This window comes from Moschus berezovskii, chromosome 10 (assembly GCF_049115385.1).
Source record: "Moschus berezovskii isolate FMDL1 chromosome 10, NW_MosBer_1.0, whole genome shotgun sequence".
NCBI classification, from domain to species: domain Eukaryota; kingdom Metazoa; phylum Chordata; class Mammalia; order Artiodactyla; family Moschidae; genus Moschus; species Moschus berezovskii.
The window spans coordinates 30208834-30226272 of record NC_142469.1 but is presented as its reverse complement, the minus strand read 5'-3'; the positions used below and the strand labels follow the sequence as shown (position 1 = coordinate 30226272).

Genomic DNA, 17439 nt, shown 5'->3' with positions numbered 1-17439 from the left:
GTCACTCTTCTTAAAATAATAAGAAAGAAAGAGGCAACAGATTGAGCATGGAGGCCAGAGTGGGATGTTGGAGCAGAGAGATACAAGAGCATGTGGCTGCAGCAAAGAGCCCATTAGGGAGACTGACACAAAGCAAAGCGCTCAGGCAGCCCTGAGGAGTTTGAAATTATCCTAAAACCTCCAGGGAGACAGCGGAAGGATTTTGCACAGCTGGGTCAAGTGTCAGATTTGTATTTTATCACCTCGCTTCTCTTCTCTGCCTCTTCCTCTTGGCTTCCTTCCAGGACTTCTCCTGCTGCTTCCTCCTCACATACCAGGTTTTTCCAGGACCCCGTCCCCGAGTTCCCTGCTCACAGGTGTTACCGCCCGTGTTGCCTCATGACTGCATGGTAGCCAGCAGGGCGGTAATTACTGGTAATGCAGTAACTGTGTGGGCTTGGCCAGAGGCCATGGGTAGTGTTCTGAGGTAACTGAGGCCGACGCTTGGTGACTCACGGAGACCACAGGGTGAGTCACTGTGCTTCAAAAATAAAAGCCATCAGCGGGCTGTCAGGGGTCAAAACAAATGATGAATGAGGTACCGTTGAGTTTCTTCACAGTAGGTCAAGTTCGAGGAAATCAGCTTCACTAAAGTAGTGCGGGAGGGAGCAGGATGTAAAAACCCTGCCTCCATCCACACAGTTTCTGAGGCACGTTTCTGCTGCACTGTGCTAAGTCTTTTCAGTCGTGTCTGACTCCTCGCCACGCTATGGACTGTAGCCGCCAGGCTCCTCCGTCCGTGGGATTCTCCAGGGAAGAATACTGGAGTGGGTTGCCATGCCCTCCTCCAGGGGATCTTTTGGACCCAGGAATCGAACCCTCGTCTCTTATGTCTCCTTCATTAGCAGGCAGGTTCTTTACCGCTAGCGCCACCTGGGACAAAGGGCATATACGAGAAGGTTAACAGAATCAGGAGTAAAAAGGAGTTGCGAAAAAAATGTTTAACCCAAATGTTAGCAATATAGCCTAAAGGGAAGATGAGGTATGGGAAGGAAGCCTTAGAGAGAAACAAAATCTTGAGGCTTATCTTTTGTTCGTTTGGGGGTTTTTTGACCACTGCAATGCATGTGGGATCTGAGTTCCCTAACTAGGGATCGAACTCATACCCTCTGCATTGGGAGCTTGGAGCCTTAACCACTGGACCACCAGGGAGGTCCCAGAGGCTTATATATGTATTTTTAAGAATGGGGAAGTGCAAGTAAATTTGTGGATTAAGATGAAGGAGATGAGTTGGTGGAGAAGTGAGATGGGAATAATGTAGGGAGACCACTCAGGGGTGGGACTGTCTGAAGTTCTGAGAGGAGGGTTAAAACAGGAGAGCAGCTACTTCTTCTGAACCGAAAGCTCACTAAGAGGGGAGCACCTTATTCGAATGGTACAACAGAGAGTCCTCTCTTCTGAGAGGCAGGACGGATAGAAGAGAGACTGAATCTGGACTAGCTGCTGAGTGGAGGAGCCACGGAGAAGGGGCGCTGGAGGGGAGTGAGAGCCCCACGAGGGCGGGCTTCTTCTGGCACATGTTGGGCGCCCTTGACTGGCAGTGGACGCATTAAGCTCCAATAAGCAAATTCATCGTCTCACTAGAGGAATTAGAACGGTGACTGTTTCTGTGACTAGGTGTTTGGAAGGGCCAGTGCAGCAGGAGGATGAACGCTCTGTGCCTTTAGGAGGCCCTGGTGGGGTCGAGGTGCAGACTGGCCTGGAAGTGCATATATTCCCGAGGGGCTGATGCTGGGTAAAGGCGAAGGGTGAGGGTCAAGGTGAGGGCGGATCTGGTGCAGTCATGGTCGTGAGAAACACGAGGGCGAGGGGAGGGCCGAGGGACAGGGAAGGGGTTTTCAGAACTTCAGGCCTGTTTCCAGAGGGCAGGATTCGGTTCTGGGAACTAACCACCAGGAAAATCCAGTTAAGCCAGCCAAAAAGAAGTGTTCCAGGAATTAGGTTAGAGAAACTTAAATAAACTCAGGGCCACTCTAATCTAGAAGGAGAAAGAAAAATGAAGTCACACCCTCTTCTCTTTGGTCTCCAAGGATCTAAGAATGAAGCAATCAAACTGGCTCCAAATGAGCTTTAATTTTCTCCTGTAGAACAGGCCTTTTTAACTGTTCACCCCTGCCTTTCCCTCAGAGGCATAGCATGAAAACCTCTCTTCTTGAGACAATGAGAAGGTTTTACGTGTGGGAGGCTATGGTTGAGGGACGCTGGGGTGCGCCAGGGTCCTGGGCGTCTGAGAGAAGAGACTCGAGCACTTCCCAGCAGGTTGCCCAGTTGCACAACCTACTTTGGAGGTTTCCCATATCCCCTGAGGCTTCTCGAGGCTGGGGAGACTGTTGGCTGCAGACAGAGAGCCTGCCACCTGAGAGAGGCGGGAGGCTGTCCAGGGCTGTTGCCCCACCCGTCGTTTCCGGCAGTGTGGCTGAGCGGAGTAGGCTGCCCTGATGTTCCCCAGGCCTGGAGCTGAGTGCTGTGTGCAGTGCATGGAAGTGTGGAGGAGGAGGTATGGGGGGTGTGCCCCCATGTGACCTAAGGGCCACTCAGGGCATCTCACACCTACTTAAGCTTCGTTCAAAAAACCCCAAACCAAGGAAGTAGCCGACCCATTCTGTGAGACCCTTGACTGGACAGTTGCAAAAGTGTACCATCCCCCTTGGGGCTCAGCATTCATTAAAGAGGAGGCAGTCAGCTTAGACTGGCTGGAACATTTCCAGTGATGGGGTATTCAGGCACATCATTCAGTCTTCGGAGCCCCAGTTTTCTGATCTTTAAACTGGGCCTAATAACACTTGACTCTTAGAGCTCTTGTGTAATGTGAAATCCTCAAGGCGGGGAATCCAATCTTTTCTCTTTAGGCAGCTGATATATTTCATCAGCATTGCTTAAAACATAAGGTTGCTTCTGCGTTTAACAGTAAAATTTTTCTGACACTGACCTTCTTTTCTGTGGTATTTTGAGACTGCCTTTCCTCTCCTTTCTAGATACTTCCTTTTGTGGTAAGTTCAGCAAGCCCAGGGATTGTCCAGTTTAAAGGGATGGCCCTGTCTGCTCTTGACCTGGCTACAAAAGAGGCCACTCTGTCAACCAACGATCCCAGAGGTTTGATTCACCTCTCAGGAAATCTATCCATCCCAAGAGAAGAGATTGGAATAAACCTCTCTTACTTGGTCACCACAGATTCTTGCCCCAGGTTGACATAGTTCTTCTAGAGAGAAAAGTACATGGTGGCAAGAATACTTTGTGCCAAAACTCACCTTTCCCTCCCCAGCCCTTCACTTGCTATAGCTCCTAGGGATCTCATAGTAAAGGAGAGGTAAGCCTGGCGTGCTGCAGTTCATGGGGTTTCACTCAGCGATGACTAAGTGAACAATTACAGAGGGAACTCACACATATATGTATGACGTGTCGCCATTTCTTCCCATCATATCCCCTCTGTGGCAAGGGAACTGATCTAAGTTCTTCCATCAGCAACACAACATGCCCAGTTTAATCTGCTCCTGAAATGACCATGGCATTCATATGGATCCCAGGTCATCAGTCTAGATTAGACTGTTACCCCCACCCGCTTGAAGAATTTCTCTTCTAGAAGGAAGTGGTGGAAGAGGGGATATTATCCTTTTCAGAGAGCTTACCTCTCTTCAGTTCAGTTCAGTTCAGTCGCTCAGTCGTGTCCGACTCTCCGTGACCCCATGAATCACAGCACGCCAGGCCTCCCTGTCCATCACCAACTCCCGGAGTTCACTCAAACTCATGTCCATAGAGTCGGTGATGCCATCCAGCCATCTCATTCTTGGTCGTCCCCTTCTCCTCCCGCCCCCAATCCCTCCCAGCATCAGAGTCTTTTCCAGTGAGTCAACTCTTTGCATGAGGTGGCCAAAGTATTGTAGTTTCAGCTTTAGCATCAGTCCTTCCAATGAACACCCAGGATTGATCTCCTTTAGAATGGACTGGTTGGATCTCCTTGTAGTCCAAGGGACTCTCAAGAGTCTTCTCCAGCACCACAGTTCAAAAGCATCAATTCTTCGGCGATCAGCTTTCTTCACAGTCCAACTTTCACATCCATACATGACCATGGGAAAAACCAGAGCCTTGACTAGACGGACCTTGGTTGGCAAAGTAATGTCTCTGCTTTTTAATATACTATCTAGGTTGGTCATAACTTTCCTTCCAAGGAGTAAGCGTCTTTTAATTTCATGGCTGCCATCACCATCGGCAGTGATTTTGGAGCCCAAAAAAATTAAGTCTGACACTGTTTCCACTGTTTTTCCATCTATTTCCCATGAAGTGATGGGACCAGATGCCATGATCTTTGTTTTCTGAATGTTGAGCTTCAAGCCAACCTTTTCACTCTCCTCTTTCACTTTCATCAGAGGCTTTTGAGTTCCTCTTCACTTTCTGCCATAAGGGTGGTGTCATCTGCATATCTGAGGTTATTGATATTTCTCCCGGCAATCTTGATTCCAGCTTCTGCTTCTTCCAGCCCAGCGTTCCTCATGATGTACTCTGCATATAACTTAAATAAGCAGGGTGACAATATACAGCCTTGACGTACTCCTTTCCGTATTTGGAACCAGTCTGTTGTTCCATGTACAGTTCTGACTGTTAGGACCAGCTTAATTCAACAGAGATGCTCTGATAATGTTGAACTTTGAAAAAGAAGGTTTTAGGCATGAGAGTCCTCCTTCTTAGGAAATCTTTTGGCTCTCATACAGATCTTCCATCCCACCCACCTGCCCAGTGCGTTATAGGAACAAGCTGTGGTCATCAGACAGGGATTGTTCAACTCTACCCTCCTCTAAAAAATATGTCCTACTCACCTTGAATCTGCATAACAACAAGAATTGCTCAAATGGTTTCCCAAGCAATTTATTGTCTTGGTCACCAAAAATGGAAGTGACTGGTAATTGCTGAGATAGGAACTCACCTTAAAATCTTCACTGACCTGCAGTTGTCACAATTTATATTTTCTTATAAGAAAATTATAATTTATAAAATTATAAATTTTCTTGTAAGAGAAATAAAATTATATTAAATTTTCTTAGAAATAAAGTCTTCAGTTTGAATCTCTGCCTCATCCCTTATTTCCTTGAAGTCTTACACAGGGACATATGCCATCTTGAGCCTCTAGCGTTTCTTAGGAGGCTTCTTCAGTGTTTATACTTGTACAATGACTTCTCCTTTGAGAGTAACCTGTTAGAAGATAAATAAATAAATGAGCAGTCCTTCATGTATAGTTGGTTCAAAAAGTGATGAAGAAAATGTGTCTTGTGTCATAACCAGGACTTTAACTGGGAACCAACGCAGAAATCAATGTAGGATACATATGGGGAAGACTTTGCAGTGTGATTCAAAGAACCCTGATTGTCAGCTCAGGAGATCTGGTCCTGGCTGTGAATGCCCTCATTCTCTTATATCAAGAAGAGTCAGCTGGATTAAATGATACCTTATATCTCCAACCCTAATATTCCAGAAGGTAGCTCCTCCAGGGCTGGGTCACTGGCGCATAGTGGGTGCACAGGGAGTATTGTTTAAGCAAGTGATGCCCTGCAGCCAGGGACCACCAGGAACACCCCTGAAGTTGAATGAGCTGGCTTGACTTATTGTATTGAAGTAGAATGCATGGGATTGAGGGCCATCTTAGGACCCTTTCTAGGTAGAGGGTGCTAGAAAGGGGTCACAGGATGTATGTTAGGTGATTTGAGGGAGAACTTTAAGTCGGACTTTGCACTGGATTAGAAACAGAAATCCCATGTTGAGAGAGGGAAAACTAGAGAGGCTAATGCCATAATTGGTGAAGTAGCACAGTCATTTATATTAGCCAGAGTAGAGGGATGTTTGGTCATTTTTGTGGTTGGACACTGTGTTCAGATATAAGACCTCAGCAGTCTCATCTCTGTCATAATTCATCATGGTCATAGAGTGTCTTTGCCTGATGTTAATATTCTGTGGAATTGTTTATGGTCAACGGGAGATTACCAGAGCTGAGCTGGGAGTGCTAGGCCAGCTCCTCTTGCCATTGGGACCTGGCCGATAGGAACAGACCAGCTCCCATGTATCAGGAACTGCTTTCTTCTTTCTCACAAATAAGCTAACCCACATATATTTAGGAAGCCATTTTATTTGAGGTGGGAAGAGTTGACTCTCTGGAAAAGACTCTGATGCTGGGAGGGATTGGGGGCAGGAGGAAAAGGGGACGACAGAGAATGAGATGGCTGGATGGCATCACTGATTCAATGGACGTGAGTTTGAGTGAACTCTGGGAGTTGGTGATAGACAGGGAGGCCTGACGTGCTATGATTCATGGGGTCACAAAGAGTTGGACACGACTGAGCGACTGAACTGAACTGAACTGAAGCATGTAATAAATGTGTACTTTTACAAAAGTTAGAGTGAAGCATATTTGCTTCTCAACTTTTTTCTAAAATACACTTAAGATGGACTGAATTTTAAGTGTTAGAAAACTCAAAAAGAGTTAGAATTGTATACTTATCAACCTTTCTGGAGTCATGATTTATTTTACTGTTTCTAAGTTAACTTTTAATAGGAAGTGTCATATTATATGATAAAAATAGTTTGGAGATTCAAAAGAGCAAACATTGCTGATGGGAGGGCAAAATATGATGCCATAAGTGAATTGCTCCTTCGATAACACAATCTCACTTCTGAGAATACATTGTACAGCTCTATCTGTAATACATGCAAAAATGACGTTCCAAGTTACTCATAGTTTATGACAGTACTGTCTTGAAAATAAGCCAGGTGACCAGGGTAGAAAGGATGGTTACATAAACTAGGGTAAATCCACACAGTAAAGTACTGTGTAGTTATAAAAGATAGACTGTGGAAGCCATCTCTATACTGCTGTGCAAGGATATCCAGGCTCTACTGTTAAGCAAAAAAAGCTAGAGAATAGTACTGTTTTTCATAGAAACGAAAGAGGAAAAGAATCTTTATTCATGTTTATTTCTAGCTATAAAAATAGATATAAATATCAAACCAGTCAGTCCTAAAGGAAATTAACCCTCCATAGTCGTTGGAAGGATTGATGCTGAAGTTCCAATACTTTGGCAACCTGATGTGAAGAACTGACTCATTGGAAAAGATCCTGATGCTGGGAAAGGTTGAAGGCAGAAAAAGAAGAGGGTGACAGAGGATGAGATGATTAGATGGCATCACCAGCTTGATGGACATGAGTTTGAGCGAATTCCAGGAGATAGTGAAGGACAGGAAGGTCTGGTGGGCTGCAGTCCATGGGGTCTCAAAGAGTTGGAGACGACTTATCGACTGAACAACAGTGAACAACATACAAATAGCAGCACAAGAACACACAAGGAGATAATAAAGTGGCCACCGAAAGCGGGAAAAGGTGGACCCAGAATGTGATGGACAGGGATATGAGTAAGACGGAAAGTTCTCATTCTTTGCTTTTTTTAAAATGTAATTTTAATTTTCAAATTATAAAAATGTACTATCAAGTCCCAAAAGGAAAGCTATATGTAATGTATCTTTCTTCTACCTCATTCCATTCCCCAGAGATAACCATTTACCTCAGTTTCTTACATAGCTTTTTAGTGTTGTCCACTTGCTTTTGAACTGTGGTGCTGGAGAAGACTCTTGAGAGTCCCTTATACTGCAAGGAGATCCAACCAGTCCATTCTGAGGGAGATCGATCCTGGGTGTTCATTGGAAGGACTGATGCTAAAGCTGAAACTACAATACTTTGGCCACCTCATGCGACCAGTTGACTCACTGGAAAAGACTCTGATGCTGAGAAGGATTGGGGGCGGGAGGAGAAGGGGACAACAGAGAATGAGATCACTGGGTGGCATCACCGACTCTGTGGACATGAGTTTGAGTGAATGAACTCTGGGAGTTGGTGATGGACAGGGAGGCCTGGCATGCTGTGATTCATGGGGTCGCAGAGAGTCGGACACGACTGAGTGACTGAACTGAACTGAACTGAACTGTCTTAGTCAAAGATCTCAAGAGAAACAGAACTGAGAGGATGTGTGTATGTGTAGGTGTGTATATATGTCTGTATGCAGATACACACAAATGCAGAGAAAGGTTTCCTTTAAAGAACTGGCTTACATGGCTATAGGGGCTGCCAAGTTCAAAATGTGCAAGGTAGGCTGGTAGGCTAGAGGAACAGGGAGGGGTTGATATTGTAGTCACAAACCCGAAGGGCATCTAGAGGCAATTCCTTCCTGCTCTGGGGACTTTAGTCTTTTTCTCTTAAGGCCTTGGACTGATTGGATGAGGCCTACCCACATTATAGAGAGTAATCTGCTTTATTGAAAGGCTGCTTACTTGTTAATCACATCTTTAAAAAGAAATATCTTCACAGCAACATCTAGACTCGTGTTTGACCAAAAACTGGCCATGGCCTAGCCAAGTTGACATATAAAGTTAACAATCACAGCCATGTACAGTTATAATATATAGCTATACTTTTTTTTTTTTTTTTTTTCAGAAAAAAATAGAAATGGTTAGCACACTGATACACACCTTGTCTTGGGTGCCAACTTCCCTTGTTTTGAAGGAGTAGAAGTCTCAAAGGAACTATACCTTTAAAGTATACGAAAATTAGAATTTTATATTATGAAAGAAAAGACATAATTATTATAAAACGGAAAAAAACAGCTTAGAAAAACATTTGGTAGTGGTGGTTAATGTTTACATTATATAAAGTCTCTCATATGGTGAAAAGAAAAACAAAGACTCCACAATCACAGAGCCAATTCATAGAAGGCAGCCAGGAAGAAAACATTTGAAAAATGTTCAACCCACTACCACTCAAAGAAATACAGAATCAGTGGGGTAAAACTTAAAATATATATTAAATTCATTTAGAAAAAACAAGGATAAGCAAGATTGTTACCTTAGATGCAAACTACAATGCTCCTGTCAGAGTAAATTAGTCAGGCTTTCAAGAGCAGTTTGGGATCACAAGCTATAAAACCATGCCCTTTGGCCTAATAATCCCTCTTCTGCGAACTAATCCTGAGGAGATATTTCAAAAGATGACAAAAGGCATGGATCATGAGGATATTCACTGCAATGTTATTTGTACAGTCAAATAAAAAGAATTGGGAACAAACTAAACATCCCAAGGACATAGATCCCCTTGGATAATTATGGTTTATTACTTGTGTGAAATGTAGCCATTGCAAGTCAGTACAAAGATTAGCAACAATGGCAAATATGCACTATTTAATGTTACATATAACAAACAATCATGGCTTAGCCCTGATAACAATGGAAAGAAAACCTTGTACATATGATCAAGAACAGGTTAGGCCTATAGAAACCTAAAGGCAGTTGGGTCCATTAGAATGTTAGAATTATGGTGACGTTTTTGTTGTTTGTTTTAATCCTGTTAATATTTCTCAGTTTGTTGTCGTTGTTTAGTTGTTCAGTTGTGTCTGACTCTTTTGTGTGGGACTGTAGCTCACTAGGCTCCTCTATCCATGAGATTCTCCCGGCAAGAATATTGGAGTGGGTTGCAATTTTCTTCTCCAGAGGATCTTCCTGACCCAGGGATCAAACCTGAGCCTTTTGCAGTGGCCGGGCATTCTTTACCCCTGAGCCATCAGGGAACTGTTCAGTTTGTTGCTATAACAGAATATGATAGACTGGGTGGCTTTTAAAGAAGAGGTCTATTCGCGACAGTTCCAGAGTCTCGGAAGTCCATGATCAAAGTGCTGGCAGATTCAGTGTCTGGTGAGGGCTTGCTCTGGTTCCATAGATGACTGTCTTTGCACTGCGTTCTCACGTGGCACAGGGGGCTGGCCAGCTCTGTGGGGTCTTTTAATCCCAGTCATGAGGGCTCTGCCTCATAACCTGAGCACCTCTGAAAGGTCCTACATCCAAATACCATCACATTGGGGATTAGATATCAACATACGAATTTGAGGGGGACACAAATGTTTAGTGTACAGCAAGAGTTTTACAATATTTTTACAGTTAGAACTTTTATAAACTTAGCAATGAGTTAACACTGTACCAAACAGGAGACTCAAATTGAAATTATCATTTTGTAATTATTAAAGACTTTAAGAATCATTTGATCCTATCTGTTTTTTATGCCTGCACTGTGATGGTTGCAGGTCAGAGAGCTTTTGACTCTTTCACATTGGTGCAGGGTGGGGGGTATTTTAGGTGCTAAGACTGAGAGCTCCCAGTCTTTTCTTGGGAACTAGCCACCTGTCTGTTGATTAAGTCTGGAGAGATGCTTCAGATGTTAAATATGTATAAGAGAACAGAGATATTGAAGGCAAGACTGCATTCCTAGTATTGGTTAAATTAAGTCTGTTTCTAATGTTAAAATGATAGCTAGTATTATCCCTGATATTTTCTAGTTATTAAAGATATTTTATTAAAATTATAATAATGTTTCAGTCTACAGAAAGACCCATTGGAATATTGCTTTGTTCCCATCTAAAGTTTCAGGTGAATTTTTCCCCTGTGAATAGAGACATCCAATAAATGAGGATCCAGTGAAGAAAAAAAAATTTGGTGTACATATTCCATTGTGTTTTCTACCTTTAAGTCCCATTTCTTGATCTTTTCCTCAAACTGAAGGACATTTTCTCAGTGTCTGTGGACTTTTGCTTGCATTTATTGACTTATTTTCCAAATTTGGAATGCACAAGTAGAGATTATCTTTAACATGGGAGATTTCCCAAGTAGCAACATGGACTTGCCAAGCAGGAAAAAGATAGTTGTACATGCCCAAGTTCCTACTTGTGCCTGCCAGGAAAGTAGATTTGGTGTTAACCCCTGTGGCAAACGTGTTTTTCAGGGTGGATCACTTGTACACGTTCTTTGTCCAGTGGTCTCCTGACGTCTATGGGAAAGATGCCAAAGAGCAAGGTTTTGTGGTGGTGGAGAAAGAAGAACTGAATATGATTGACAACTTCTTCAGTGAGCCGACCACCAAAAGCTGGGAGGTGAGACTCAAGAGGGTTGGATTGTGGTCCTTAAAGTACAAGGCACAAACCAAATGTTCTCGTGTCCAAAATCCAAGCACTTTTTGGCTGGCAAGAAGTTAAGATTTCCTGTGCACCTTTTAAATCCTATGAGGAAAAACCTTATTCCTCTGTTTGAAACTAGTTTTGTGTATCAGAAAGACACTATCACCACACCTACCAGCCAGTAATTTCACTTCCCTTTTTTGAAACTGCTGCAGGGTCCCCATTACGTATGTGATGAAAGTCAGGCTTCTTAATTTGGCCTGAAAAACCATTCATAATTTATTTTGTGAGCACTTAGCAAGCCTTTCTCATGTTAGGAGCACAATGGTTTGGGCTAAATAGAATTTACCATCAAGGAGTAAGGGTACATCATTACAACAGTGAAGTGAAGTGAAAGTCGCTCAGTCGTGTCCGACTCTTTGCGACCCCATGGACTGTATAGTCCATGGAATTCTCTGGGCCAGAATACTGGAGGGGGTAGCCTTTCCCTTCTCCAGGGGATCTTCCCAACCCACAGATCGAACTCAGGTCTCCTGCATTGCGGGCAGATTCTTTACTGGGTGAGCCACAAGAGAAGCCCAAGAACACTGGAGTGGGTAGCCTCTCCCTTCTCCAGCGAGTCTCCCCAACCGAGGAATCAAACCGGGGTCTCCTGCATTGCAGGCTGAATCTTTACCAACTGAGCTATGAGGGAAGCCCTGATAGCTCAGTTGGTAAAGAATCATTACAATATAGTGAGGTAGTTGCCATTATAGGTGAAGTGCCACATGCTGTGGAAGCATGTACCCAGGTACCTGAATAGAGCTTGGGGATCAAAGGAAGTAACCTAGAAGGAACTGAGATCAGAAGTGGGGGGACAGGCAGCTGGGGTGGAAGTGGGACACAGAACATGTTCTGGCCAGAGAGAAAAGTCTGCTGTGCAGACGGATGACCCAAGGGAGAAAGAGAGTGTGGGGCTTTTGATGAACTAATAAAGAGTTCAGTGTGGCTGGTTCATAGAGTGCAAAGCTGAGGCAGTGGCAAGAAACAAAGCTGGAGATAATGAAATGGCCGATCACAGAGGACCTATGAACTGCTTGTTAAGAGTTTGGTTATTTTCCTAAGGGCAGTTGGAAGGCACTGAGCTGTTTTGAGCCTGGAGAAGTAAACACAGACACACATTTTGGAGAGCCTGCTCTTGCCAGCAGATGCTCAGTTGATTGGAATGGGACAACACTTGCAGACACACTAGGAAGCTCTTAGAATAGTCGCTGTTGAGAGTGAGCAGTTGCTGAAAGAATGACAGTGATGACAGAGGAAACCAAGTGCTTTTGAAAGACAGGAGGAGGAAGATAGGATTTTGTGAGTAATTGATTACATGTGGAAAGTAAGAAAGATGTCAAGATTGATCTCTTGGTTTTTAGAATGGAAACTGGAAAGGATCGAGGTACCAGCCCTTCATTGTGATAAGGAGCATAGCAAGAAGAGTAGGTTTAGCAAAAAATGCTCTGTGTTCTGATCCCAGGGATCAGTCAACAGGAAAGAACTAAGGTTTATCTTTTGGATCTAAAACCAAGGAGGTAGTAGTCGGCGACTTCAGCAAAAAAGCAGATTCATTAAAGTGGCAGCTTCAAAATGTAGCTTCTAACATTCAGTGAATGTATCCGGGATGAGTGAATGGAGCTAGTGGATGTGGGCCCACTACTCAGATTTGGTTTTGGAGAATAAAAATGAGATGGAAAGCTGGGAGAGAATGTGAGGGTGGGAGGTTTTCCTTCTCATGAGAGAGACTTGAACCTTTCGGAAGAGGTCAGCAGGAACAGTGGAGTAGAGGGTTCAGAAGATAAGAAAATAAGAGAGGGCATAAGCCAGGGGCTGGATCCCTGAGAATTGGCAGGAAATGTAGGGGTGGGGATAGGATTGGTCTTAGGTGTTCAGGCAGCAGAAAAGAATAGGATGTGTGTGAATAGAATGCAGATTCAGTGGCGGTGTTATGTAAGTCATGGTATTGCTCATTGGATGATTTCTTGGTAACAGCAGAAGGGGGCATCTCCTAGAAGTGAAGAAGGGAGGACTTGGAGGAATACGGAGAAGGTCTGAGTAGGAGCTATAGAAACTAGGCATAATGCGAGCTGACGAACTGCAGAATAGTTGCCTGGTATCGAAGGCCCCGTTGGGGTCTGGCATCAGGCTGCAGTGGGGGGTGGCGGGGGGTGAGGTTTCTCCAGCAACACTCCCGACCTGGATGTAGATTCATCAAGCGGCTGTCAGACCTTCCAAGACTGGAGCCCCGTGAGACCGGGACGGTGAAGGGTGATGAGGCTGGCTCCTTTTGACACGCCTGATCCTTTCATGTGTGTTTGCCCTCACTCGTCCCCTTCTCATTCACGCACTTCCAGCCCCGATGCGTGCACACACACGGCTTGCTGTGGCAGGCTCCTGTCATCCTTCAAGGGTCCCACTCATTGGTCGCTGCTGCGAGGCTTTCAGTCGGCCACTCCTCCTGTGTCCCTCGGCCCCCTGTCCTAGCTCTGTGGTCTGTGGCCCAGCACTTGACTCGTTTGCATGTTTGTCTTCTTGTTCCTAAGCTTCTTGTTTGAAACCACTGATTAAAAATAGGGTTTCCCAGGTGGCGCTAGTGGTAAAGAACCCGCCTGCCAGCGCAGGAGATGTGAGAAACTCAAGTTCGATTCCTGGGTGGGGAAGATGCCCTGGAGGAGGGCATGGCAACCCACTCCAGTATTCTTTCCTGGAGAATCCCAAGGACAGAGGAGCCTGGCGGGCTACAGTGTATGCGGTCACAAAGAATCAGACACAAGTGAAGCAACTTTAGCGCAGCACAGCACAAGCATACTAGGCTCTCCTTCCCTTGGCTTTTCTTATCATTTCTGTTTTGTTTTATTTCTATCTCTGGCCAGCTTTTCTGAGTATACTTTTTAAAAAATATTTCTTTGTATTTAGCGGTGTCAGGTCTTAGCTGTGGCACATGAGCTCAGTAGTCGTGGCTCGTGGATGTAGCTGCCCTGGGGTAAGTGGGATCCTAGCTCCCCAACCAGGGATCAAACCCACGTCCCCTGCGTTGGCAGGCAGGTTCTTAACCACTAGGCCACCAGGCAAGTCCCCCAAATATACTTTGCTTGTTCCTTTTCTCATGGTGTTCCCCAAGGGTTTATCTCTGACTCTTTTTTCTTCTCATCTATTACATCTTCCTTGGATGAGCTCCTCAGCTTTTGAGATTTATGCTGCAGATTCCCACATGTCTGCTTCAAATGCTTCTTTCTTTCCAAGCTGCCTCTCTCAAGCACATAGATGCCCCACAGGCACCCCTAGGCCTCCACGAGGCAGAGATGGTGTGACACTGGCAGGCATCAAGGATTATCAATTCCTGTCCTCCTCACCTAACCATCTGTGCCCAAGCGGCCCCCATGGGATATGTGCACAGAGGAAGCAGAGCTAGGAAAGGTGTATTTTCTTTTAAAGGCTATGGTCTCTTGCCTCAGTATGGAGCCCTGGAGAGAGGGTTTCAGTTGCCTTGGAAATTCAGTCCTTTCCTGACTAGGTCTGGATATCTTGAACTGAAGCAGCCCTCGTTTAGGCTGTTCTGCCTCTTTCCACTAATCCCAACCCCGAATCTCAGCTCCTGACAGCTCCAGTGGGAGAAGCGGCTGTGCCCACCAGCAGACAGAGAAAAGGGCGCTAAGGAGGCATGCGGAGAGAGAAAAGTCTGCTCCCGGTCTAGAGTCGAGTGGGCCTGAGTGAGCCTCTCAGACCGAGCCACTGAGCAGGATGAAAGAGAGCGCACATCCCTCTAGAAGGTGTGTCTCTAGACCTGTGGTGGAAAAGGAAGAAGAGAAGAGGGGATGGAGGAAGAGGAAGAAATGGGGTGGCCTCCTCCAAGCCCCTCGGGCTCTCGTTAACACTTGGGGCACATGGAAGGGAAAGATACCTGGAGACAGAGGTGACTGGACTGTTATCCGGTTTCTTGCCACATGGACAAGAAAGTCCAAAAGTACAGCGAGGAGGAGAATGCTGTCCAGGCTCCTTCCCGTGTAGGAGCAGACTCGGCTTCCTAGCATTGCCTTAAAGCCGGGCCCCTGGCATCCCATTGCTTCTCCTCCGTGGGTGGGGAAGAGGATCCTTCACTCCCCTAACAGGTGTCTGATCCTCAGCATGTCCATAAAGTCCCGTCATCCTTCCCCCAAGCATGCTTGTCCTCATGCCTTCCCGTCTTAATTAGTGGTGCCCCAAGTCAGAAACCTAAATATCATCCCAGATCCTTCTCTTTCATCCTAAGTCATCTCTAGTTAGAATTTGTTGATTCTGCCCTAGTCAGCTGTCTGCATCCTTTCAAGGGCACCTCCAGCCAACCCAACCACCAGTCCACCCTCCTTACCAAGCTCTTTAAATAAGCTTTATTTCCTAATTTTATAAAATACCTGCTTATTATATTAAATTTGAATGCTATAGAAAAGTACAATGCAGAACATTTTAAAAATAATATCTAACCACACAACACTTTTGTACATTTTTTGAACACTTTCTATCATAGAGTATTTTTCTAGGGGGTAAGGGTAGGGAGAGTGAGTCTTTTACTTTTTGCAAAATGGGATCATTTTTATGTATACTCTGGTATCTGGCTTTTCTTACCTGACATCTTGTGAGAATTGTATCATATTTAAAGATTTTGAAGCCTCGTTTTAATGGTTACATATTTTAAACCACAATCAAAATTTAACAGTTCTGCCACTTGTAGGAATTGTGTTCATTCAAGTTTTTCAGAAGGATGAGATGATGTGTAACTCTGACTCTTTTCCTAATTTCCTGAAAGTGAAATTACTTAGCATAAGGGTATTACTTTTTTAAGTCTCCTAATTTTGTATATAATGACAGTTTGCCAGAAATGTGAGGAATACCCTTCTCACTGTGCTTCTGCTAACAGAAAGCCTTATTAACTATTATTCCTTTCTTAAAAGTTCTGCTAATTTGAAAAGCTGACAAATGATATATTGTAATTGCTTGTGTCATGCCTTGCAAAGCAGCTGGCACTTGGGGTCACATAGAAAGCACTCAGCAAATGTTAGCTGTCATGAAGCATCAGGCACTGAAGAGCATGCCAGCTCACTGGCACAGAGTCCAAGTGATTCTGCCCTAGATTGTGTCCACTGAGAATAAGTTCTGGCCAACCTGAGACTGGTCACCAAATATCCTCCACAGTCTCATGACCCCTGGGATGATCTATGTAGTAGCACTCAATCCCCCAAGGGTACCGGAGACCAAAAGGCCATTTTTTGACCTAGAAAACTCACAGAAAGATCCTGGAAAATTGATCCAATGGTGATCTGCATTTCTTTCCAACCCCTAGAAATCTCATCTGGGCAGTAGAGGAAGACTCATCATGCTTATTTGTCATTAAGATTAATATTTTGAAAGGTTAAAGGGTAAATATTACTTTGCCAACTCTTTCAAAAAACCGAATCTAAAGTAACATTTTTCTCAGCTTCATATAAACCAGATGTTCTTCCTTTCTTTGACGTCTCTCATACCCAACAAACATAACAGGGTCTTGAAGTGAAATGCCATTGTTCTAAATGTAATGAACCTACCTCCGGTAAAGCCTCCTTTTCATCTTTCCTTTGAGATTCAAACTGATGTCAGCGAGCACACTCAAAGATTTTTTAAAAAAATTTTTAATATAAATGTATTTATTTTAATTGGAGGCTAATTATTTTTCAGTATTGGTTTTGCCTTACATTGCCATGAATCCACCTCGGGTGTACATGTGTTCCCCATCCTGAACCCCCCTCTCACCTCCCTCACTCAAAGTTTTAAAATGGAGATTTCCCTTCAGAGAAGATGCAGGAAAAAAAAAATCTGAGAAGGCAGGGCTAGAAAAAGCTAGCTCAGGCAGCCGGAGGACAGTTGGGAAGAAAAGTACAAGATGAAGAAGAAGGGGGAAAAAAAAACACGCAACAATGAGGTTTTGTTGTGCTGTTAGGAAACCACCACCGTTTCAAAGGTGAAAGTGTCATTTTACAGCCTCACAGCTATGCCTAACAGGAAGTGTGTGTTTGCTCGAAATCCTAATTTGGGTGTGTTCCTGTAGAAATACTGAAAGCTCTCCTAAGGGAAACAGAAACTCAATCATGCAGGAAACTAGATACTGCATAAGCAGTTGTAGCTCCGCGTGGCTGTAACAGTGCTGTGGAGGCAGACAGGCAAAAAACCTGTTCCTCTTCAGAGAGCAAGCAGGCAGTTCCCACCCCTTCAGGATGCGAGTCCGAAGACTGCCTCCGGACATTCAGATTTTCTATTATGCCAGACCGGACCAAGAGCCTTTTGTGAAGGTATGTTGGAGTCCTGGTAGCTAATCAGGTGCCCGCGGACCCTCTGCCCTCCGCCACTCAGATGTTTTGAAATGCTTTCTAATTAGAAAGGATCAGGCTGCTCTCTC

General features: G+C 44.5%; 1 protein-coding gene across 8 annotated transcripts in view; it reads left to right on the top strand.

Moving 5' to 3' along the window:
• Nucleotides 1–17439, top strand: part of NCOA7 (nuclear receptor coactivator 7) — a 154496-nt gene that overhangs the window by 126824 nt on the left and 10233 nt on the right. For 7 of the 8 annotated variants that reach the window (XM_088840561.1, XM_055433828.2, XM_088840562.1 and 4 more), the window contains one exon: nt 10838–10985. In XM_088840561.1, the coding sequence (XP_088696687.1) occupies nt 10838–10985 (148 nt within the window). Of the gene's footprint in view, nt 1–10837; nt 10986–16957; nt 17333–17439 lie in introns of those variants that run through there. The other variant, XM_088840563.1, reaches the window with a different exon arrangement.